This window comes from Scyliorhinus torazame, chromosome 4 (genome assembly GCF_047496885.1).
Source record: "Scyliorhinus torazame isolate Kashiwa2021f chromosome 4, sScyTor2.1, whole genome shotgun sequence".
Lineage (NCBI taxonomy): Eukaryota > Metazoa > Chordata > Chondrichthyes > Carcharhiniformes > Scyliorhinidae > Scyliorhinus > Scyliorhinus torazame.
Genome location: NC_092710.1, coordinates 268,083,998 through 268,110,347, shown reverse-complemented (window position 1 = coordinate 268,110,347; position 26,350 = coordinate 268,083,998). Strand labels below are relative to the sequence as shown.

Genomic DNA, 26,350 nt, shown 5'->3' with positions numbered 1-26,350 from the left:
AAGGCGCAAAAGGGTGGGTGAGTAAATTTGCAGACGATACTAAAGTCGGTGGTGTTGTCGATAGTGTGGAAGGATGTAGCAGGTTACAGAGGGATATAGATAAGCTGCAGAGCTGGGCTGAGAGGTGGCAAATGGAGTTTAATGTAGAGAAGTGTGAGGTGATTCACTTTGGAAGGAATAACAGGAATGCGGAGTATTTGGCTAATGGTAAAGTTCTTGAAAGTGTGGATGAGCAGAGGGATCTAGGTGTCCATGTACATAGATCCCTGAAAGTTGCCACCCAGGTTGATAGGGTTGTGAAGAAGGCCTATGGAGTGTTGGCCTTTATTGGTAGAGGGATTGAGTTCCGGAGTCGGGAGGTCATGTTGCAGCTGTACAGAACTCTGGTACGGCCGCATTTGGAGTATTGCGTACAGTTCTGGTCACCGCATTATAGGAAGGACGTGGAGGCTTTGGAGCGGGTGCAGAGGAGATTTACCAGGATGTTGCCTGGTATGGAGGGAAAATCTTATGAGGAAAGGCTGATGGACTTGAGGTTGTTTTCGTTGGAGAGAAGAAGGTTAAGAGGAGACTTAATAGAGGCATACAAAATGATAAGGGGGTTGGATAGGGTGGACAGTGAGAGCCTTCTCCCGCCGATGGATATGGCTGGCACGAGGGGACATAACTTTAAACTGAGGGGTAATAGATATAGGACAGAGGTCAGAGGTAGGTTATTTACGCAAAGAGTAGTGAGGCCGTGGAATGCCCTACCTGCTACAGTAGTGAACTCGCCAACATTGAGGGCATTTAAAAGTTTATTGGATAAACATATGGATGATAATGGGATAGTGTAGGTTAGATGGCTTTTGTTTCGGTGCAACATCGTGGGCCGAAGGGCCTGTACTGCGCTGTATTGTTCTATGTTCTATGTTCTATTTGTGAGACGTTTAGCTGCTGTTGTACAAAGAGTCAAAGGTTCTGCTCCTTTTCCACAAACACCTTTATTACACTTTAACAGACTCTGCACAAAACTCTAACATCACATCACCTGACACAAAGGCCACATGAAGCCCCTTTACATATCAGTGTCAATTATTGGATACTTAACATAAATGACACAACTAATTTGAATGTCTCTTAACCCATTACTTAACATCTTGTCCCAGAGACTAAAATATTCTGACCGTACCCGGTTGGTTCTTACATTCGCTACCGGAGCTGGCATCATTATAACATTCATGAGCCGTCTAATGTTGAACGTCAGGTGCCTGCCCATCACAAATCCCACCTGGTCCTCCCCGATTACCTCCAGGACACAATCCTCTATACATGTGGCCAAGATCTTTGCCAGCAATTTAGCATCTACATTCAAAAGGGAAATCAGCCTGTACGATCCACAGCTCTCCGGGTCTTTGTCCCGCTTCAAGATGAGATAGATCGATGCCTGAGATAGCGTTGGGGGGAGCATTCCCAGCTCATTAGAGTCGTTAAAGGCCTTAACCAGGGGGGACCTCCGGTGACAGTGGGCGGGAGGCAGCCGCACATTGGAAGGATCCCGCTCGGGAATACGAATTTCGGAGTTTTAACGCCCAGTCCCGGGGGGCAACGGAGGCTGAAAAGGCTGTAAGAAGGCACAGGGAGGAGAAATGTCCAAGTTCGGGAGAGAAACGGCCGTGAAAAAGGGGGTTAATGGAAGTCCGCCGGGAGTGAAAAACTCAGCGCAGGAAATGTAAGGAAAGCAGAGGCTGGAGCACCAGGGGAGGCCTCATCGCTCACAGCAGAAGAAATGACCACGGTGATGGCTGTGGAACTTGAAAAACAGTTCACAAAACACATGGAAGCGATGAAGAAAGAGATGGGGGCGGTATTGAAAGTGCTGGTGGAAGAGGCGCCCGGTGATGGCGGCGGTATCAAGCGCAGGGGCGGAGGTGCGGGAGCAAGGTGAGACACTGAAGGAAGTGGAAGAGGCATTATCGCTGCACAGTGATCAACACAACTCGATGGGGAAGGAGTTGCGGAGGCTGATAGAGACCAACAAGGGTCTGCACGCCAAAATGGAAGACCTGGAAAACAGATCCAGGCGACAGAATCTGAGGATTGTGGGTCTGCCCGAAGGGGTGGAAGGCTCGAGGTCGACGGAGTATTTTGCCACGATGTTGGTGGAGCTATTGGGAGAGGGGGACAATCCCTCACGATATGAACTGGATCGGGCCCATCGGTCATGGAGGCCTATACCAAAGGTGAGTGAGCCGCCAAGAGTAGTAACTCTGTTTCTGTAGGTATAGCATGAAGGAGAAAGTCCTGTGCTGGGCAAAGCAGAAGTGGGAGATGAGGGGCTGGAGCTGGTATACGTATATACCAGTACTTTACAGTGGAGCTGGCGAGGAGGCGGGCTGCCTTCAGCCGGGTGAAGGCGGCATCGTACATCAGCACGGTGCAGTGCGGCACAGTATATCCAGCTAGGCTGAGGGTGACCTACGATTCCAAGGACTTCTATTTTGGGACGGCCGAGGCAGAGGAGGAGATTGCGAAGGCAGAAGGACTGTGGCATAATTGAGAAATGGTTGGGTACCGATGTAACCTCATGTAACTTTATTTTTTCACTGCATGTTGGTGTATGTACTAAATGAGTCGATGCTGTATATATTTGGACAAGGGAAGAGATGGGACTTTCATTTGCAATGATGGTTCTTTGGGGCTTGGGTGTGTATGTGGGGGTTGTGTGCTAAAAGGGATTTCTTGGTTTTCCTGGTACCGGGCAAGGGGGAAGGAGACCCGGGCGGGGGCCTCCACGCTGGCCGGTTTAAGCCGGCCTGTGAATGGAAGTGAGGTGGGGGGAGGGGCTGCGGCCATCGGAGCCTGGTAGAACAAGTTCCGGTGAGTCTAGCCGGGGTGAAAAGTTGGGGGAAGGAGCCGAGGTTGGGGGAGGAGTTTACAAGAGGAAGTGGAGGGGAGGAGTCTGGAAGGGGGGCTGTGGGGGGCAGTGTGTAAAATTCATGGGTGTCATTCACGGTACTCTTTTGGGGATTGGATGGCATTGAATATTCGGGGGGGTGGGGGGTTGGGGGGTGGACTGTATATGTCAATGGTGACCATAGGCGATTCCTTTTTCTTTTTTCCTTTTTTTTCCCCACCTTGGGAGGGTTTGTTTTATTTGATGCTTATATTGTCAGGTGGGCCGTTGTTTGGGATGGTGGGAGAATGGGATCGTTGTTGTTGACAAGGGAATTGACATTGTATTTGTTACCGTTTACTGTTTGTTGGTGGGGTGTAAATTCTGAAGAAAATGTGAAAATGGAGAATAAAAATAGTTTTTTAAAAAAAAGGCCTTAACCAGGAGCAGCCCCAGTAACCGAGAAAACATTTTATAAAACTCTACTGGGTATCCATCAGGTCCCGGGGCCCCCAACCCGTCTTATCACCTCCCCAAGCCCAATTGGGCCCCCCAGGCATTCCACCAGATTCTCATCTACCTTCGGGAACTCTAGCCTCCCCAAAAACGGCTCCATACCCTCTTCCCCGGCTGGGGGTTCCGATTCATAGAGTTGACTCATAGAATTCGCGAAACACATCATTTATCGCCCCTGGGTCCACCACTACCTTCCCCCTCATATCCTTTACTTTCCCAATTTCTCTCGCTGCCTCCTGCTTCCTCAGTTGATGTGCTAACATCCTACTGGCTTTCTCCCCATATTCGTATGTTGCCCCTTTCACCCTCCTTAACTGCCCCTCTGCCTTACTTGTGGACAGCAGCCCAAATTTCAGTTGGAATCTCTGATGCTCCTTCAGGAGCTCGTCATCCGGAGATGACTCATAGAATTTATCATAGAATTTACAGTGCAGGAGGAGGCCATTCGGCCCATCGAGTCTGCACCGGCTCTTGGAAAGAGCACCATACCCAAGGTATGTCCACCTGTAAGATTTCACCTACCAGCCTGTCCAACTCCGCTCATTCAGTCTTCTCCCTGTGGGCCCGAATCGAAATAAAAACCACCTTCAATGCTTCCCAAACCACCCCTGCCGCGGTCTCTCCTGGTCATTGCTCTTTATGTACCCCCGAATGGCCTCCCTCACCCGCTCACAAATCTCATGCTCCGCTAACAGCCCTGCATCTAACCTCCACTGTGGACACTTACCTGTAGGTCTATCCAGTGTGGAGCGTGGTCTGACGCCACGATTGCTGAATACTCAGTGTCCTCCACCCACGCTAACAGTGTTTTGTCAAGTACAAAAAAGTCTATCCTGGAATGTACCTTGTGCACATGGGAGTAGAATGAATATTCCTTGCTCCTTGGCCTCCCAAATCTCCACCGACCGCCCCCCCACGTGCTCTATAAACCCCTCAGTTCTTTCGCCATTGCTGATACTTTTCGCGACCTGGAACTCGAACGGTCTAGTCTCGGATCCAGAATAGTATTAAAATCCATCCCCCCATAATCAGCCAGTGCGAGTCGAGTTCCGGAATCTTCCCCAGTACCCTCCTGACAAAGGCGACATCATGCCAGTTTGGGGCGTATATATTGACCAACACCACTGCCATTCCCTCCAGCTTCCCACTAACCATAATAAATCTACCCCCTGGGTCTGCCTCCATCTTCAACATCTCGAATGCCACCTTTTTATTAACCAGGATTGCCAACCCCCTTGTTTTAAAGTCCAATCCCAAATGAAACACCTGTCCAACCCATCCCTTCTTCAGTCTAACTTAGTCTCCCAGCTTCAAGTGCATCTCTTGCAATATGGCCAAGTCCGCCTTCAGCTGTCTCAAGTGTGCGAACACATGGGCTCTTTTGACCGGCCCATTCAGTCCACGAACATTCCACGTGACCAGCTTGGTCTGGGGGTCACTAACCCCTCCCCTGCCGATCAGCCATGACCTTTCCTAGGCCAGCCCTTGGCCTATGCCCCGCACCTCACCTGGCCCACCCCTCGGCAGCTAACATCATCTACTCTCCTCCTCCAACCTCCTAAAAGTCCCCTCCTTGTCAGCAGCACCCTTCCCCACCCCCCATCCCTCCCACTACGTTAATCTTCAGCTCACCCGCCACTTTGCTTCCGTGAACTAGCCCACCCAGCTAGCCTGGCAGGTCCCGCCCCCTGCGCCTAGCATCCTACCACCTGCTGGTTCCCCTCCCCCCCACTCTTAGTATAAGTTCCCAAAACAATGGCACAAAGCACAAAAAACAAACAAACAATCCCTCCCAAGGTCCAAGCACAGACTTTCAAGCAGGACCAATTAGAAAAGACCAAACAAACAAAAAGGAATTATTCATGTAAAAACTCAAGTAGCTTTTCGAACACAGCAACTTAAATTACAGAGTTAAAAGACCAAGGTTTTTAAAAAGGCAACACATAGCTTCTAACTCAGTTCTCCAGTCGAGGTTTAAGATCCTGGTTTGTCTACCAGGTTATTGTCCTTCATGAAGTTCACCACATCTTCCGGTGAGCCAAAGTATAGCTCCCGACCCTCATAGGTCACCCAAAGACGGGCCGGGTAAAGCAGACCAAACTTTATTTGCTTCTCGTACAGGGCCGCCTTGACTTTATTAAAACTCGCCCGCCTCTTTGCAAGTTCTGCTCCCAAGTCTCAAAATCTTCCCACATGCACCGTTTCATCTGCCTAGCCCACCTCATGATGCGTTCCTTAGCTAGGAACCGATGCAGCCGTACCACTATTGCCCTCGGGGGCTCACTCCCCTGGGGCTTACGCAAAAGCACCCTATGGGCCCGGTCCACCTCCAACGACTAACCTTCTCCTATCATCTTCTCTAGCATCTTCCCCACATACCCACCGGCATCCGATCCTTCCTTTCACTCTGGCAGACAGACGATCCAGATATTTTTATTGCAATGTTCATGTAAGCCTACTTTTGACAATATTATTATTATATTTCCCAATCTTTATTTTGCTTCTTGCACATGCTTAAAACAGGATTTAAATTTCCTGTTTTTTACTTCCTAGTTTCAACACTGAGACCTCAGTATTTATAATTCGATCCGATTGCTGAAGACCCTTGTTATTTCTTACCCCGTTCGCAGGCAGCAGAAATCTCTGATTGAGGGTGCTACACAGACGCCGAATTAGTAGACTACTAGCAAACCTGCAAAACACACTGCAATGCAACAATTGTTCTTTCACTGCCGAGAGCAAATTCAAGACTATTCTTTGAGATCTTCCATGCCTGCATTACGCTTAACTCCTTCAGCCAAAAGACAAAAACTATTTGGGTAACCCATTATCCCATGCTGCTCTAGGAATAATAGAGAAGCTAATTCAGCAGGGAAATAGCCATCATGCTGTGCAATGACACAAAGTAATAACTAAGAATTATGAAACATAACCAATGAATGAAGGCAAATTGGACAACCAGTTATGACTTGACATACTAATCCATGTCTCTTTGGATTAGAAGGATTAAATACTCTGAATTTTCCACAGGCTATTACTGGCCTACCTATGCTTGCCTCAAGATCTTTTCAATCTCTATTACTTTATTTAATTTGATGTAAATTGCATCAAATAGAATGTGTCCAACTTCCTAAATTTTTAATTATATTCTTTGCAAATTAACATGTAAGCCTACTTATAATTCTCACAATATAATTCTCTAGTCCTTCAACTAGAGCAATATCAATGAGCAAGTAATCCAGAGGCAAAAACAGAAAATGCTGGAAAATCTCAGCAGGTCTGTCAGCATTAGTGAAGAGAGAATATATAATGTTTCAAGTCTGGATGACTCTCTGTCAAACCTAGAGAGATCTGGAAATATGAAATTTATATTGTAGTAGGGGGTGGGGTGGAGTTATCAGAATGTGTTAATGGTAGAAGAAGAGTAAGCTGCGTGTTAAAGGACAACATGGGAAGGGGAGACAATGGTGAGGGAAAAACAGATCGTTGGATGAAAATAAATTGATAAAAATAAAAAACGGGTGAAGGTGGAGGTGTGAGTTCACAGTCTGAAGTTGTTGAACTCGATATGAAGTCTGGAAGGCTGAAACTTCTGACCTCCTTCCCCACTTCTGACCTGATGAAAGGAAGGTCACTGATGAAGCAGCTGAAGATGGTTGTGCCTCGGACATGACCCTGAGTAACTCCTGCACTGGTGCCTTGAAGCGGAGATGACTGACCTTCAACTTGTCGATGGAGGATAGGCTTTGGGGGGGGTCAGGAGGTGAGTTACTCGCCATAGGATTCATAGTCTTTGAACTGCCCTGGTAGCACAGTATTAATGTGGCTAGTCCAGTTCAGTTTCTGATCAATAGTAACCCCCAGAATATTGATTGTGGGGGATTCAGCGATGGTAATGCTATTGATTATCAAGGGGTGATTGTTAGATCCTCTCGTGTAAGAGATGGTCATTGCCTGGCACTTGTGTGGCACGAATGTAACTTGCCATCCCAAGCCTGGATATTGTCCAGGTCTTGCTGCATTTGGACACAGACTGCATCGTTGTCTGAGGAGTTGCGAATGGTGCTGAACATTGTGCAGTCATCTACGACCATACCTACTTCTGACCTTATGATGGAAGGCAGATCATTGATGAAGCAGCTGAAGATGGGTGGGCTTAGGATACTACCTTGAGGGGCAGCACGGTGGTGCAGTGGTTAGCACTGGGACTACGGCGCTGAGGACCTGGGTTAGAATCCCGGCCCTGGGTCACTGCCCGTGTGGAGTTTGCACATTCTCCCCGTGTCTGCGTGGATTTCACCCCTACAACCCAAAGATGTGCTGGTTAGGTGGATTGGCCACGCTAAATTGCCCCTTAATTGGGAAAAAATAATTGGGTACTCGAAATATTTTTTAAAAAAGGATACTACCTTGAGAACTCCTGCAGTGATGTCCTGGAACTGAGATGATTGACCTCCAACCACCACAACCATCTTCCTTTGTGCCAGGTATGACTCCAACTAGCGGAGTTTTCCCCCTGATTCCCATCGACTCATTTAGCTAGGACTCCTTGATGCTAAGGATGCCATAAATGCTGCCTTGATGTCAAGGGCAGTCACTCTCACCTCACCTCTGGCATTCAGCACTTTTGTCCATGTTTGAACCAAGGCTATAATGAGGTCAGGAGCTGAGTGACCCTGGCGGAACCCAAACTGAGCGCCTGTGAGCAGGTTATTGCCGAGTAAGTGCCGCTTGATAGCACTGTTGATGACTCCTTGCATCACTTTGCTGATGATGGAGAGTATACTGATCGGGCGGTAATTGGCTAGGTTGGATTTGTCCTGTTTCTTGTGTACAGGACACACCTGGGAAATTTTCCACATTGCCGGTAGATGCCAGTGTTATAGCTGTACTGGAACAGCATGGCTCGGGGTGCGGCACGTTCTGGAGCTCAAGTCTTCAGTACTATTGCCGGAATATTATCAGTACACACAGCCTCATGCATTTGAATGCACATTGATGAAAGAACGGGATGAAAGAACATTTGAGCATTTAGTGACTACTTTTGGTCCAAAAGATTAGCTGGTTTTGGTTTGGTTACCAAATTCTGATTGATAGCTTTTCCTACTTACCTGTATGTAATATTAGTCAAATTACGAAATGGTTTGAAGCAAAATAAATTATTTTCTTGCCATAAATAAATTTAAAATATGACATGCACTGTACACACGACTTTTTTATTCAGTAGTTAAATTATTGATCATTCAAGATGTGGTTCTTAATTCAATAGTTCCTGAAAACTATTACAATGACATAGTATCTGTAACTAAACAGAAAAATTGTTACCATTTTAAATCTGAATCATTTAAAAGTCTCAAAGAAAACAAATACTCACCGGGCCCCATCTGCCTTCCAGCTGACTTTATATGGCTTTTGTTCAATAAATTTAATGTTTTGTTTGTCCATGGAAACAGGCTGGGCTCCAGGAAATCCTGCCCTGGATTAACAGAATTTCTATTACTGCGCAGTCACAGAAAATGCATCTTCCAGTTTGATCTGGGAAACCAGGGGCTGAGGGAGTGACACTCTTTCTCCCCTCCCTGCCATTCTTTTTTTAAAGTCAACCTCAGGGTGGCAGATACACTTCGGGATTACATTTCCCTCCCTGGCTGATATATGTTGCAGGCCAGAAAAGCAGCACAAATACAAATTTGCCATCATTTCAAACAGTTTTTCTTAATGACAGAGATGGGGAAGACAAACTATCAGATAGGCAGCAAGTTGCAAAGAGCATATAACTTTCTGACCGTTTCCACTCTTAAGTCAATCAGACAGATAGTGAATAAAAATCTTACCAAGCTCAGTAACTAGACAAACTCTATAGGTATCGTACAATAATACAATGCTGAAATTTTGAATTAAAACCAGAAAATGATGGAAATACTCAACAGGTCAGACCGAGTCTAGTGGGCAGAAAAAAATGTTAGATTTTCAGGTGTGATGACCCTTCTTGATGGAGGGCAGTTAGAAATGTAATAGATTTTGAGCAAAGAGAGGAGAGATATTGAATGAACAAAAGGCAAGGTTTGTGACAAAGTGGAAGTCAGGAGCGATTAAATGCCGACATTATAATGATACAAAAAGCAAAGGAAGTGGGAATGGGTACAGTAAAGAAATAGAAAATATGTCCAAATGAGGTGTGAATGATTGCATAGCAGCCACCCAAAAATCAGGTGAAGAAATAAAGAAACAAGAGCAAACCAAAACAGCCATTCGCACCCATAAAAAGCAGGATGATATGTTGCCTCTCTGGTGCCAGGCGTCAAGGATGTCATGGAGCAACTGAAGGGCATCCTTCTGGGGGAGGATGAACAGCCAGGGGCCGTAGTCCACATTAGTGCCAATGACTTAGGTGGGAAATGGATGTGGTCCTGCAATCAGAATTTAGGGAGTTAGATAGGAAATTAGCAAACAGGAGTTCAAATATACTAATCTCCGGATTACTTCCAGTGCCACATGCAAATGAATAAAGAAATAGGAGGATAAGGCAGATGAATACATGGCAGGAAAGATGTCGCAGGAGGGCATACTTTAGATCCCTGGGACACTGAGACATGGGAAGACGGCACCTATACAAACTGGATGGGTTTGGCCTCAACGGCACCAGGGATGAGACTAGTTTCATTCTGGCACATTTTGCCGTGCTATTGAGAGGGCTTTAAACTAACTCAGCAGGGGAACCAAGAGAGAAGATTACCAGGGTGCACCAAATACTGGGAGGGATAGAAAGCATTAGAATTGCGGAAAGAAAGTTATTAGGTAGATTCGGAGTAAGGGAAAAAATAATGAAGTCTAAATAAGGGATACAGTGTATGTATGTGAATGCACGGAATATGGTAAATAAGGTTGGGTTTGGGAAGTTACAGGCATAGATTGCCCTGTGGAAATACGATTTTGTGACGAAAACAAAGACCTGGCTCAAGGAAGGGCAGGACTGGGTGTTAAATATTCCAGGGTACAAGGTGTCAGAAAACATAGGAAAGGAAATTCCAAGATGGCGCCGGAGCATGGCGACTTTGCGAGCTCTCTCAACCAGATCCTTTTCGTTTATCGCTTATCACCGTTCTGACCTACTAAAACTCTTCTCCACTTCATATATAATTATTAATAATGCTCCTTTATATTTTCTTACAGGTTTGAGGATCCTCCGAACCTCGAGGACCGGACCTTGTGACCTGACCTGACACGACTCCATCAGTATCCCACTTGCGCCACCACCACCACCGGACTTACGCTCCCAACCAGGAAAACCGTGACGTACCCGCCAACAACCGCCCAATGATGAGGCCTACCCGGGCAACAACCACCCACGGATCGAGACCTACCCGGCCAGCTACGCCCCAAAGACCGAGACCTACCCACCTTGCAACGGCCTGAGGACCAGGGCCTGCCCACCCAGAGACCACCCGCCCGCAACAGCCCAAGGACCGAGGCCTACCCGTCTCACAACGGCCCGAGGACCAAGGCCTACCCACCCCTCAACGGCCCAAGGACTGAGGCCTGCCCACCCCGCAACGGCCCGAGGATCGAGGCCTACCCGCCCTGCGACCACCCGCCCCGCAACATGCCAAAGACCTGGGCATACACGCCCCGAGGACAGGGGCCTACCCACCCACAGACCACCCGCCCGCAACAGCCCGAGGACTACCCGTCTCACAACGGCCCGAGGACCGAGGCCTACCCGCCCCACAACGGCCCAAGGACTGAGGCCTGCCCGCCCCGCAACGGCCTGAGGACCGAGGCCTACCCGCCCTGCGACCACCCGCCTCGCAACATGCCAAGGACCTGGGCATACACGCCCCGTGACGGCCCCAGGACCTACCCGGCCAGCGACGCCCCGAAGACCAAGACCTAACACTCTTGCAAAGGCCCGAGGACGGAGGCCTATCCGCCATTCAACGGCCGGAGGACTGAGGCCTAACCGTCTCGCAACGACCCGAGGACCGAGACCTACCCACCCCGCATTGGCCTGAGGACCACCCGCCCCACAACGGCCCAAGGCCTACCCGCCACAAAACGGCCCAAGTACTGAGGCCTACCCGCGTCGCAACGGCCCGAAGCCTACCTGCCCCACAACGGCCTGAGGATCGAGGCCTTCCAGCCCTGCGACCATCCACCACGCAACATGCCAAGGACCTGGGTCTACCCACCCAGCGACGGCCCAAGGACCGGGGCCTACCCGCCCAGCGACGGCCCAAGGACCGGGGCCTACCCGCCCAGCGACGGCCCAAGGACCGGGGCATACCCGCCCAGCGACGGCCCAAGGACCGGGGCCTACCCGCCCAGCGACGGCCCAAGGACCGGGGCCTACCCGCCCAGTTACAGCCTGAGGGTTACACGCCCCGCGACGCCCAAGGACCGGGGCCTACCCGGCCAGCGACACCCCGAAGACCAAGATCTACCCCTCTCACAACGGCCCGAGGACAGAGGTCTACCCACCTTGCAATAGCCTGAGGACCGGGACCTACTCACCCAGAGATCACCCGCCCGCAACGGCCTGAGGACCGAGGCCCACACGTCTCACATCGGCCCGAGGATCGAGGCCCACCCGCCTCACAACGGCCCGAGGACCGAGGCCTACCCGCTCCGCAACGGCCCAAGGCCTACCCGCCCAGCAACAGACCAAGGACCGGGGCCTACCCGTCCAGCGATGGCCCAAGGACCAGGGCCTACCCGCCCAGCGACGGCCCAAGGACCGGGGCCTACCCGCCCAGCGACGGCCCAAGGACCGGGGCCTACCCGCCCAGCGACGGCCCAAGGACCGGGGCCTACCCGCCCAGCGACGGCCCAAGGACCGGGGCCTACCCGCCCAGCGACGGCCCAAGGACCCGGGCCTACCCGCCCAGCGACAGCCCAAGGACCCGGGCCTACCCGCCCTGCGACGGCCCATGGACCCGGGCCTACCCGCCCTGCGACGGCCCAAGGACCGGGGCCTACCTGCCCAGCGACAGCCCAAGGACCAGGGTCTACCCGCCCAGCGACGGCCCATGGACCGGGGCCTATCCGCCCAGTGACAGCCCACAGACCCGGGCCTACCCGCCCAGCGACGGCCCAAGGACCCACCAAAAATATCATGACTTACTTGCTGCTGGTGAACTGCTGCATCCTTTCCCCAGTGTAGGCCTGACTAGGCCCACACCAGAGTCCAACCATGTGACTGCTCCCTCCGGTCTCCGACCACGTGACCCGACTTACCACGTGGTTTTTAGCCTTTCCATCATCCGGAAGTACCATCAACATAAAGGTCAATCTTAAAGTGACTAGACCGCGGGGGCGCGAGGCCTCACCAGCGAAGCAAAGATCACACCGGATGGTGAACCCGACCTCGCCGCCCCACATGACCAGACCAACCCACGTACAACCCTCTCCTGTGACCTTGTCACCGCCACCATCATCCACGACCCCTCTGAACATAACCACCTACCATACGGAAATCTAGCCCTCCCATCCAAGAGCAGCCGCCGACCCATGAAGCGGGGAAAACGCGGCGGTCTGAAGAGGAGACTTAAATTATGCGGCTTCGAGACCTCTCTCCCCAGCATACTCCTGGCGAATTTACAAGCGATTGAGAACAAGTTGGATGACCTCAACCCCACACTTATCTCCCAGAGAGAAGTGAGGAACTGCTGTGTGCTCTGCTTCACTGAGACATGGCTTACTCTGGCCACACTAGACTGCACCATCCAACCCAAAGGCATCTCGATTCACCGGATGGACCGCACGATGGCCTCAGGCAAGTCGGAGGGCAGGGATGCTTGCCTCCTCATCAACACCTTCTGGTGCTCAGATGTGGTGCTCCTCCCCAGACCTAGAATGCCTGACAGTGAAATGAAGTCGCCCTTTCTACCTCCCATGTAAATTCATCTGTGTACACATCACAGCAGTCTACATCTCACTCTTGGCAGAAGTGAAAAAAGCACTTGATGAACTGCACTCCACCATCACCAACAAAGAAACAAATCACCCTTAAGCGCTGACAATCGTGGCTGGAGAATTCAACCAGGCCAACCTCAGGAAGGTTCTACCCAAACTCCATCAACATATCTCGTGCCCCACCAGAGCTGCAACACCCTGGGCCACTGCTACACGAGCATCAAAGGTGCCTACCGCTCCATTCCCCGACAACACTTTGGCAAATCCGATCACAAGTTGGTATTCCTACTTCTGGCTTACAAACAGCAACTCAAGCGTGCTGAACCAGTCAAGAAAGCCGTGCAGTGCATCAGAGGATACTCTCCGCAATTGCTTGGAGTCTGTGTACTGGTCCATATTCAAGTCCGCGGCAGCTAACCTGGACGAGTACGCCATCACCGTCACAGACTTAATCAGTAAGTGTGTCGAGGACTGTGTACCAAAGATGACAATACGGGTGTTCCCCAATCGGAAATCCTGGCTCAACCGAAGGGTTCATTCCCTGAAGTTCCGGACGGAGGCGTTCATGTCTGACGACCCTGATCTATGTAGGAAATCCAGGTACGACGTACGGAAAGCCAACAGGGATGCCAAAAGACAATACCTGATCAAACTAGAGTCCCAGGCCAACGACACAAACCCAAGACGTCTATGGCAGGGCTTACATGAGATCATAGTCTACAAAGCAAGGCCAGGCGGAATATCTGGGGCTGGAGCAACCCTCCCCGATGATCTGAACAAGTTCTGTGCCCGCTTTGAATAGTCAGCCAATACATCAGTGCCACCCACCCCAACAGCCCTGGACATACCCATACCCACTATTACAGCCTCGGAGGCAAGAGCTGCCCTCTTGAAAGTAAACCCGCGGAAAGCGACAGGCCTCGACGGAGTCCCTGGGCGAGCACTGTGAGCCTGCGTTGACCAGCTGGTGAGTGTATTCGCAGATATCTTCAACACCTTACTTCTCCACTCCAAGCCTGCTTCAAGAAGACCACCATAATACCAGTACCAACGAAGAAGGTAGCGTGCCTCAATGACTACTGACCGGTGGCCCTGATATCTGTTATCATGAAATGCTTCGAGCGGACTTCCGGTTGCGGCGATGCCCAGCTAAGCCGCACGTTTCGGCGGCTCCAGCTCAAACGGACCTTCGGGCTCTTTTAAGAGCCCCAACGGGGAATTTTTTCAGGACGAAACCCGGTGTGGGGTGAGTTAACAGGGAGTCCCCCCCCCAACGAAAGAGAAAAATATCGGCGGCGGCGGCTACATCGTGAAGAATCCTCGACGATAGGGACAGGAGGAAAAAAGAAGCAAGATGGCGGCGGAGAAAGCCCAGGCGTCATGGGGGCCCGATCAAGACGAATTCTTAAGACGGAGTGTGGAGCTACTTAAGGAGGTGCTGACCCCGGATGCCACAGGCAATTGAGGGGCTTAAGGAGGCACAAAGGACCCAGGAGACAGAGCTCCGCGTGGTGGAGCAGAAGGTGACGGATAATGGAGACGAGATCCTGGGCCTGGTGGTCAAAACACAGACGCACGAGGTGCTCCACAAAAAGTGCATTGAAAGGATTGAGGCCCTAGAAAACAGAGCACGAAGGAAGAACCTTCGGATCCTGGGTCTCCCTGAGGGAGTGGAAGGAGCGGACTGTGGGGCTTACGTGAGCACGATGCTAAGCTCGCTGATGGGAGCTGAGGCCCCTTCGGGCCCCTTAGAAGTGGAGGGGGCTCATCGGGTCCCTGCGAGGAGACCAAAGGCGGGAGAACCACCTAGGGTGACAATCGTGCGATTTCACCGCTTTAATGATAGAGAAGTGGTTCTGAGATGGGCCAAAAAGGTACGGAGTAGTAGATGGGAGAATGCGGTGGTATGGGTGTACCAGGTTTGGAGTGCGGAGGTGGCGAGAAGGAGGGCGAGTTTTAATCGAGCCAAGGAGGTGCTACACAAGAAGAAGGTGAAGTTCGGGATGCTGCAGCCGGCGCGACTATGGGTCACGTACCAGGAGAGACATCACTACTTCGAAACGGCGGAAGAAGCATGGACCTTTATTAAAGACGAGAAACTGGATCGGAACTGAGGGACTGATATTAGAGGGAAATGTCACTGTCGATGTATATAGAGATGTAAATTGGGAAGGGGGGGGACACTAAGAAATGTGGGCGCTGGTGGGGGGAAAGAAGAGACATAGGCGGAGGATGAGGAATGGGAGTGGGGCGGGAGAGGGAGCTGCGCCACAAGGGGCGGGACAGCTACAGAGAATATGGAGCCTACTGTCCTTGTTCCCGCGCCAGAAAGGTGATGGCGGGAAGATAGGCGCAAGGTAGATGGGTGTTCCCCAGACGGGGGGGTGAAGGAGTGAGCGGGAGAAGCCGGGGTCAGTTGAAGTCAGCTGACTTTCGGAAGTAATATGGGGGGAGCAATCACGCTAGATGGGGATCTAGCCGGGGGGGGGGGGGGGGGGGGTAAGAGGAGAGAGGATAACTGGGTTGCTGCTGCAGAAATCAAAGAGGAACTGGCTAAAGAAAGGGTGGTCGGGGCTGGAATGCGCCACCTGGGGAACGAGTGGGAGCGCGGAATCGGGACGTGGGACTGGCCTAGAGAGGGCGATGGCTAGTCGACACGGGAAGGGGGCAGGTAGCCCCCCAGTGCGGCTGATCACGTGGAACGTGAGAGGCCTAAATGGACCGATTAAAAGGGCCCGAGTGTTCGCGCACTTGAAAGGACTGAGGGCAGACGTGGCTATGCTCCAGGAGACGCACCTGAAGGTGGCGGACCAAGTTAGGTTAAGGAAAGGATGGGTGGGACAGGCGTTCCATTCAGGGCTGGATGCAAAAAATAGAGGGGTGGCCATACTGGTGGGGAAACGGGTATCATTCGAAGCTAGGAGCATTGTAGCAGATAGTGGAGGCAGATATGAAATGGTGAGTGGCAGGCTGGAGGGAATGGAGGTTGTGTTGGTTAACGTATATGCCCCGAATTGGGATGATGCGGGATTCATGAAGCGGATGCTGGGACGTATACCGGACCTGGAGGTAGGAAACTTGATAATGGGGGGAGACTTCAACACCGTGCTGGACCCAGGGTTAGATAGATCCAGATCTAAGACCGGAAGAAGGCCGGCAGCGGCCAAGGTGCTTAAGGGGTTTATGGACCAAATGGGGGGAGTGGATCCATGGCGATTTGTTAGACCGAAGGCCAAGGAGTTCTCCTTCTTCTCCCATGTTCACAAGGTGTACTCCCGGATAGATTTTTTTGTTTTGGGAAGGTCGTTGATCTCGAGGGTGGAAGAAACTGAGTATTCAGCCATAGCTATCTCGGATCATGCCCCACATTGGGTGGACCTGGAACTAGGAGAGGAGAGGGAGCAGCGTGCACTCTGGCGATTAGATGTGGGATTGTTGGCGGATGAGGGAGTCTGTGGAAGGGTGCGGGGATGTATCGAGAGATACCTGGAGGCCAATGACGACGGGGATGTCCGAGTGGGAGTGGTATGGGAAGCACTAAAGGCGGTGGTCAGAGGAGAGCTGATCTCCATCAGGGCCCGCAAAGGGAAAACAGAGGCCAAGGAAAGGGAAAGATTACTGGGGGAGATCTTAAGGGTGGACAAAGCGGAGACCCCGGAGGAGGGACTGTACAGGGAGAGACAACGACTCCAGACGGAGTTCGACCTTCTGACCACCAGGAGGGCGGAGGTGCTGTGGAGGAAGGCACAGGGGATGAGATATGAATATGGGGAAAAGGCTAGTCGCCTGTTGGCCCATCAGCTGCGAAAGAGGACAGCGGCGAGGGAGATAGGGGGAATTAGAGACGAAAAGGGAGCTACGGTGCGGAGAGCAGGGAAGATAAACGAGGTGTTTAAGACCTTTTACGAAAGACTTTATAGGTCCCAACCCCCCGGAGGGAAAAGAGGAGATGCGGCGGTTTTTGGACCAATTAAGGTTCCCGAAGGTGGAGGAGCAGGAGGTGGAAGGCCTGGGGGCACCAATTGGGGTGGACGAGGTTACCAAGGGGCTGGGGAACATGCAGGCAGGGAAGGCCCCGGGACCAGATGGGTTCCCGGTGGAATTTTATAGAAAATATGTGGACTTGCTGGCCCCGCTGTTGGTGAGGACTTTTAACGAGGTCAGGGAAGGGGGGGACTCTACCCCCGACAATGTCGGAGGCGACGATATCGCTAATTTTGAAGCGGGATAAAGATCCACTGCAGTGCGGGTCCTATAGGCCTATTTCACTACTAAATGTGGACGCCAAATTGCTAGCAAAGGTGCTGGCATCGAGGATAGAGGACTGTGTCCCGGGGGTGGTGCACGAAGACCAGACAGGATTCGTAAAGGGGAGACAACTAAATGTCAACGTGCGACGGCTATTAGGGGTGATAATGATGCCCCCAGCAGAGGGGGAGGCAGAGATAGTGGTGGCAATGGATGCAGAGAAGGCATTTGATAGGGTGGAGTGGGGGTATCTATGGGAGGTGCTGAGGAGGTTCGGGTTCGGGGACGGGTTTGTTAGCTGGGTCAAACTCCTCTATGGGGCCCCAACGGCAAGTGTGGTCACGGGACGGCACAGATCGGAGTATTTCCGACTATACAGGGGAACAAGACAGGGATGCCCTCTATCTCCATTACTGTTCGCGTTGGCAATTGAACCACTGGCCATGGCGCTGCGAGACTCCAGAAAATGGAGAGGGGTGATTAGAGGGGGAGAAGAACACCGAGTGTCATTCTACGCGAATGACCTACTGTTGTATGTGACGGACCCAGTGGGGGGGATGACAGAGGTCATGCAGATATTGAGGGAGTTCGGAGATTTCTCGGGATATAGGCTTACCATGGGAAAGAGTGAACTTTTCGTGATACACCCTGGGGACCAGAGTAGAGGGATAGATGGCCTGCCTTTAAGGAAAGTGGAAAGAAACTTTCGATACCTGGGGATTCAGATAGCCAGGAGCTGGGGAACCTTGCACAGACTTAATCTGACACGACTGGTGGAACAAATGGCAGAGGACTTCAAGAGGTGGGACATGCAGCCACTGTCACTGGCGGGCAGAGTGCAGGCAATTAAGATGATGGTCCTCCCGAGGTTCCTATTTGTATTCCAATGTATCCCTATACTGATCACAAAGGCCTTCTTTAAAAAAATAGACAGGAGCATCACGAGCTTCGTGTGGGCAGGGAAAGTTCCGAGGGTAAGGAGGGGGTTCTTACAACGTAGTAGAGACAGAGGGGAACTGGCGCTGCCGAATTTGGGCGACTACTACTGGGCCGCCAATGTGGCGATGATCCGTAAATGGATGATAGAGGGAGAGGGAGCGGCGTGGAAAAGATTAGAGAGAAAGTCCTGTAAAGGGACGAGTCTAGAGGCGCTGGTGACGGCGCCACTACCGTTCTCACCAAAAAAATTTACCACAAACCCAGTGGTGGCGGCAACATTAAATATTTGGGGGCAATGGAGGCGACAGAGAGGTGTGCTGGGAGCCCTGGTGGGGTCCCAATTAGGAACAACCATAGGTTTGCCCCAGGGAGGATGGATGGAGGATTCCAGAGCTGGCACCAGTTGGGAATTAGGAGGGTGGGAGATTTATTTATAGACGGGATGTTTGCAAGCTTGGGAGCATTGGAGGAAAAGTATAAGCTGCCCCGGGGAAATTTCTTTAGGTATATGCAGGTGAGGGCGTTCACAAGACAACAGGTAAGGGAATTTCCATTGCTCCCGACACAGGGGATCCAGGATAGAATGCTCTCGGGGGTGTGGGTCGGGGAGGGCAAGGTGTCAGAGATATACCAAGAGATGAGAGAAGAGGGGGAGGAGCTGGTGGGCGAACTGAAAGGAAAGTGGGAAGAAGAGCTCGGGGAGGAGATAAAGGAGGGTCTGTGGGCTGATGCCCTAAGCAGGGTAAATTCCTCTTCCTCGTGTGCCAGGCTTAGCCTGATTCAATTTAAGGTGCTACATAGAGCACACATAACGGGAGCAAGGTTGAGAAGGTTCTTCGGAGTGGAGGACAAGTGTGGGAGGTGCAGCGGAAGCCCGGCAAACCACACACATATGTTTTGGTTGTGCCCGGCACTGGAGGGGTATTGGAGGGGAGTAACGGGAGTGATTTCGAAGGTGGTGAAGGTCCGGGTCAAACCAGGCTGGGGGTTAGTTTTATTTGGAGTTGCGGATGAGCCGGGAGTGCAGGAGGCGAAAGAGGCCGATGTCGTGGCCTTTGCGTCCCTAGTAGCCCGGCGTAGGATTTTACTCATGTGGAAGGAAGCGAAACCCCCCGGACTGGAGGCCTGGATAAACGATATGGCGGGGTTCATAAAACTGGAGCAGTTTAAGTTTGCACTGAGAGGATCGGCTCAAGGGTTCACCAGACGGTGGCAACCGTTCCTCGACTACCTAGCGGAACGTTAGAGGGAAGATAGATGACCAGCAGCAGCAACCCGGGGGGGGGAAGTTTCATTTTATGTTATTTGGTTAGATTACCATGTTAGTTAGTTACTCTTTATTAGATTGTAGTTATCATGTTACTTGTACTGTTAAATTTTCTTTATGTTTGATGTGTAAGGGGAAAAAATTGTGAATGAAAAATTTCAATAAAATATATTTATTAAAAAAAAAATGAAATGCTTCGAGCGGCTAGTCATGAGATGGATCAACGCCAGCCTCCGAGATGGTCTTGATTCATTGCAGTTCGCCTATCGTGGCAACTGATCCACAGCAGATGCTATCTCTCTGGCCCTACAATCAACACTTGAACATCTCGACAAAAAGGGCACCTACGTCAGACTGCTGTTCATAGACTACAGCTCCACCTTCAGCACCTACGTCAGACTGCTGTTCATAGACTACAGCTCCACCTTCAACACTATCATCCCAACAAGATTAATCACCAAACTCTGCAACCTTGGTTAATAAACAAACTCTGCAACCCCCTCCCTGTGCAGCTGGATCCTTGACTCCCTCACCGACAGACTACAATCTGTCAGGATAGATAACAGCACCTCCTCCACAATAGTCCTCAACACCGGGGCCCTGCAAGGATGTGTGCTCAGCCCTCTAGTGTACTCCCTATACACAAACACACACGACAGTACGACAAGATATAACTCCAATTCAATCTATAAGTTTGCAGATGATACGACTGTGGTGGGTCGTATCTCAAACAAAGACGAATCAGGCTACAGAAGGGAGATAGATCTCTTGGTTGCATGGTGTACCGAAAACAACCTCTCTCTAAATGTTGGAAAGACCAAGGAACTGATCGTCGACTTCAGGAAGTGTAGCAAGACAGCCCCCCCCCCGTCTACATCAATGGCTCCAAAGTGGAGATGGTCGATAGCTTTAAGTTCCTGAGGGTCACCATCACCAACAATCTGTCCTAGTCCACTCACGTTGATGTAACAGTCAAGAAAGCCTAACAACGTCTCTACTTCCTACAGAAGCTAAAGAAATTTGGCATGTCTGCATCGACACTCTCAAACATCGACAGATGTGCCATAGAGAGCATCCTATCCGGCTGCATTACAGCTTGATGTGGCAACCGCTCGGCCCAAGGTCGCAAGAAACTGTAGAGCGTGGTGAACTCAACCAAACGCATCACACAAGTTTGCCATCCTCCCATTGATTCGGTCTATACCTCCCGCTGCCTCAGAAAGGCAGACAGCATTGTCAGAGACCCCTCACACCCAGGCTTTGCCCTCTTCCAAACCCCTCCATCAGGCAGAAGATACAGAAGTCTGAAGACCTGCACATCCAAACATAGGAAAAGGTTCCTCCCCACAGCTACTAGACTCCTCAACGACTCTCCCTTGGACTGATCTGTTCCCTGTAAGAACACTATTCACGACGTCCTATGCTGCTCCTTTTTGCCTTTTGTTCCGCACTGTAATCCATCACTATTTGTTGATGTACCATTTGTCAATGTACTCTGTTGATTATTCTTTTGTCGACTATGTACGTACTGTGCACTCTCCTTTGGCCACAGAAAAATACTTTTCACTGTACTTCGGTACATGTGACAATAAAAATCAATCAGGAAAGAAAGGAAATGGGGTGGTGGAATTGGTTAAAGAGACCATTGCAGTGAAGGGGAAAGAGGATGTCCGAGAAGTTTCAAGGACAGAATCAATTTGGCTCGAACCAAGGAACAAAAAAGGAAGCAATTATATTGCTCGGTCCAGTCATAGACCACTAACTAGTGAGAGGATGTAGAAGATCAAATCTGCAGGGAAATTACAGAGAAATGAAAACATTATAGAGTAGTTATAATGGGAGACTTTAATTACCCGAATGTAGACCGAGACAGTAGCAGTGTAAAGAATCATAGAACTTACAGAGCAGAAGGAGGCCATTCGACCCATCGAGTCTGCACCAGCCCTTGGAAAGAGCACCCCACTTAAGCCCACACCTCCAAGCTATCCCCGTAACCCAGTAACCCCATCCAACCTTTTTAGTCACTAAGGGAAATTTTTGCATGCCCAATCCACCTACCTGCACATCTTTGGACTGTGGGAGGAAACCGGAGCACCCGGAAGAAACCCTCGCAGACACAGGGAGAACGTGCAGACTCCGCACAGACAAGGTGGGAATCGAACCTGGGACCCTGGAGCTGTGAAGCAACTGTGCTAACCACTGTGCTACCATGCTGCCCCAAGGGCAGAGAGGGCCAAATGTTCCTAGGAAAATTTTGTACAGCAAGAAAGGATGCACTGTTGGACCTGATTCTTGGAAATGAGGTTGGCCAAGTAGATCAGTGGGGCAACATTTAGGAGATAGCGATCATTGTATTGCAAAGTTTAGGATGATGATGGACAGTGGGTAATCCAGTACCAGAATAATTAACTGTTGTGTGTCGGGGGGACTGAAAATTGGAGGCTGAGGGCATGGATGAGGTATTAAATGAATATTTTGCATCTGTCTTTACCAAGGAAGCAGATTCGACCCAGGCCATGGCAACAGAGGAGGAAACTGTCACCAGAAGGGTTCAAAATTGATCACCAACTTCAGCAGTGATTTCCCGATGCCCATCACCCTCTGGGTGAAAATGTTTTCCCTCATGTCCCCTCTAATCCTTCTACCAATCATCTTAAGTCCATGCCCCCTGGCAATTAACAACTCGGGGATGTCTAGGCCCCTCAAATAGGTCACCCCTTGCCCTTCTGTTATGAGGAAAACAATCCTTACCTATTTAATTTCTCCTCATAGCTGCCATTTTCAAGCCTTGGCAAAATTCTTTTAAATCTCCTCTAAACTCTCTCCTGAGCAATTATGTCCTTCCTGTAAAGTGCTGACCATAATTGCACAAACCCCAGCTGTGGCCAAACACATGTTTTATACAGTTCCATCATTACATCCTGCTTTTGTATTCAATACCTCGCCCAAAAAGGAAAGCATGCCATAAGCTTTCTTGACCACCTTGCTCACCTGTCCTGCCGCCTTCAAGGATCTGTGGACATACACTACAAGGTCTCTCACTTCCTCAACATTTCGCAATATCTTCCTGTTTATTGATGATTCCCCTGCTTTGTTTGCTCTTCCTAAAATCACACTTTTCCAGATTGAATTCCATTTGCCACTTCTCTGCCCATTCAACCAAACCAGCAATATCATTCTGGAGTTGACAGCTATTATCTTCGCCATCAACTACACAGCCAATTTTTGTGTCAACTGCAAATTTCCCAATCATGCCACCCACATTGTAGTCTAAATCATTTATACATACAACGAACAGCAAGGGCCAAAATTCACAAAATCATCTATCGCCCATTACCCATTTGTTTCCTGTCGCTGAGCCAATTTTGGATCCAACCTGGCACCTTCCCTTGTATCCCATGAGATCTCACTTTTCTGACCAGTATGCCATGTGGCATCTTGTTAAATCCCTTACTGCAATCCCGTAGACAATATCCACTGCACTACCCTTGTTAGTTCCTCAATCCACCACATTAGTTCCTCAAAATTAGTTCTGCACATCTCCAAAAATCTGTCCTGGTCCACCCACGTCGACGCTACCACCAAGAAAGCAGAACAGCGCCTATACTTCCTCAGGAAACTAAGGAAATTCGGCAAGTCCACATTGACTCTTACCAACTTTTACAGATGCACCATAGAAAGCATCCTATCAGGCTGCATCACAGCCTGGTATGGCAACTGCTCGGCCCAGGACCGCACGAGAGTCGTGAACACCGCCCAGTCCATCACACAAACCTGCCTCCCATCCATTGACTCCATCTACACCGCCCGCTGCCTGGGGAAAGCGGGCAGTATAATCAAAGAACCCTCCCACCCGGCTTACTCACTCCTCCAACTTCTTCCATCGGGCAGGAGATACAGAAGTCTGAAAACACGCATGAACAGACTCAAAAACAGGTTCTTCCCCACTGTCACCAGACTCCTAAATGACCCTCTTATGGACTGATTTCATTAACACTACACCCTGTATGCTTCATCCGATGCCAGTGCTTATGTAGTTACATTGTATATGTTGTGTTGCCCTATTATGTATTTTCTTTTATTCCCTTTTCTTCTCATGTACTTAATGATCTGTTGAGCTGGTCGCAGAAAAATACTTTTCACTGTACCTCGGTACACGTGACAATAAACAAATCCAATCCAATAATTTGCCCACCACTGAAGTCAGACTGACCGGCCTATAGTTTTCTGCTCTATTCCTCACACCCTCTTTAAATAATGGTACAACATTCACAGACTTTCAATTCTCTGGTACCTCATCTGTACAGAGGGAGGATTGGAAAATAATCCTCAGAGCATCCACCATTTCCTCTCTGGTACCCTTTAACTGCCCTGCCTGGGATACAATCCATCTGGCCCCAGTGATTTAACCATCTTCAAGGATGCCAGTCCATCCAGTACTTCCTCCCTCACTATGCTTATTGTATCTAATATTTCACACTCCTCTTTAACGAGAATGTCTGAATCACCCCTCTCCTGAGTGAAGACAGAGACAAGTACTCATTGAGAATCCTGTCCACATCTTCTAAATCAATCCACAAGTTACCATGTACATGTCTGATGAGTCCTACCTTTCCCTTAGTTATTCTCTTGTTTTTTTTAAAGTATTTTTATTGATTTTCATTGGTATTTATAACAAAAGAACATAAAGGAAACATTTACAGACACATGAGATATATACATAGTATCTTCCAAATGGTCGGGTACAACCATATTGTTAACTATGTACATGTTGCTCCATGGTATTAAAACATACCAGGGTGAGTTTGAGGGCACAACCCCCCCCCCCCCTCTCAGTAAGCTTTGGTCCCTCTGTACTTGTTCTCCTTGCCCTCGGCGTGTCGCCCCACCCCCCAAGGCTCATTCTCCTCACCCAACCTCCCTCCTTTCCCCAGTCTCCGCCTCCGACTCTCCCCAGTTTGATGCTGGTCACGAACAGGTCCTCAAAGAGGTGAGTGACTTACTGCCATGTATTGTTAAAGCCTCCTTCCTATCCTCTGACGGCGAATTTTATTATTTCCAATTTGAGGAATTTGGCCAAGTCGGCCAGCCAGTCTTGTGGCCTTGGGTGGTGATACCGATCTCCAACAAGCAGGAGTCTCCAGCGGGCAATTAGAGAAGCAAAGGGTAGGCGTCTGTCCCTCTCCACGTGAAGAGCTTCTGGCTGTTCCGACACCCCAAAGACCGCCACCAGCGGGCATGGCTTCAAAAAAGGCAGTCCAGTATCCGACAAGTATGGGGCACGCCCAGAACATCTGGTTGTGGCTGGCCAGGCCTCCCTGGCACTGTTGTCTTCCACCTCCAGAAGAACCCGCTCATGCGTATTCTGGTCAAGTGTGCTCTGTGCACTACCTTTAGCTGCATTAGGCTCAGCCCTGCGCATGAGGAAGTGGAGATCGCCCTATGAAGTGCTGCGATCCAGAATAACCTCATTGCAGTATTAATGTAAGCCTACTTGTGACACTAATAAAGATTATATTATTATCTCCATGCTCAGCTCCTCCTCCCATGTTTCACACATCTCGTTCAGGGGGACCCTTGCCTCTTCTAGCAGTCATCCATACATGTCGGCGCACTTACCATCCCTAATTCACTCGATGCTAGCAGTGTGTCCGGTAGGGTGTGCACAGGTAGCAGGGGAACGCTGCGTTCGCCTTGTGGAGGACGTTCCTCAGTTGAGGTAACAAAGCATGTACCCTTTCGGGAGCTGGAGCTTTTCGGTTAGTTCCCAAAGGGTCGCTACTCTGCAGTCTAGGTAGAGGTCCCCTATGGTCAGTACCCCTTCGTCCTGTCTCCACATTTTAAAGGAAGCAACAGAGTGAATTTATGTTTTTTCCAGATATGGGACATAGCGAACATTGCATCAAGATTAAAATGGTGCCTGGGCTGCTTCCAAGTCATTAGTGTGGCCACCACAACTGGGTTTCTTGCGTACTTGGCTAGGGGAAATGGGAGTGGGGCCGTGGCCAGTGCTCAGGGGGATGTCCCCATACAGGAGATCTCCTCCATTTACACCCATTTCACCTCCGGCTCTTTCACCCACCCTCACACCCTTTCTGTCTTCGCCGCCCAGTGGTAGAATAGCAGGTCCGGCAGCATCAGGGCCCCCTACATTGCTCCTTCTATGCATCCGCAGGTCTCTCTCCATCTCTACCACTAGGCTCGACAGGTTCCACTTATGGATCCATGTCGTTGTCGCCCATCTGGAACCCCAGGTATCAGAATTTGCTTTGGGCCAGCTTGAACGGAAGCTGCCCCAGCTCTGATCCTCACCCCTGTGGGTTCAAGGGAAAGATTTTGCTCTTGCTCAAGTTAGGTTTGTAACCTGAGAGGGCCGTTCCATTGTTTCTCCTAAGCTGGCTGGGGGATGAGACATAGAGGGGTAGAACATCTGCATAGAGCGAGATTCGGTGTTTTCCGTTTCGCCTTTATATGCCCTTCCACCCATTCAACAAACTGCGGACGACAGCCAATGGCTCGATTGCCAGGGCAAACAGCAGTGGGGACAGTGGGCATCCCTGCCTCATGCCTCTGTGCAGCCGGAGGTATTCATT

General features: G+C 50.3%; 1 protein-coding gene across 3 annotated transcripts in view; it reads right to left on the bottom strand.

The window, feature by feature from the left end:
• rngtt (RNA guanylyltransferase and 5'-phosphatase) overlaps positions 1–26,350 on the bottom strand; it is a 520,247-nt gene that overhangs the window by 417,845 nt on the left and 76,052 nt on the right. For 2 of the 3 annotated variants that reach the window (XM_072499775.1, XM_072499777.1), the window contains one exon: positions 8,766–8,867. The exons of the other annotated variant lie outside the window; for it this stretch is intronic. In XM_072499775.1, coding sequence (XP_072355876.1) covers positions 8,766–8,867 — 102 coding nt within the window. The remainder of the gene's footprint in view (positions 1–8,765; positions 8,868–26,350) is intronic. 3 annotated transcript variants of the gene reach the window in all.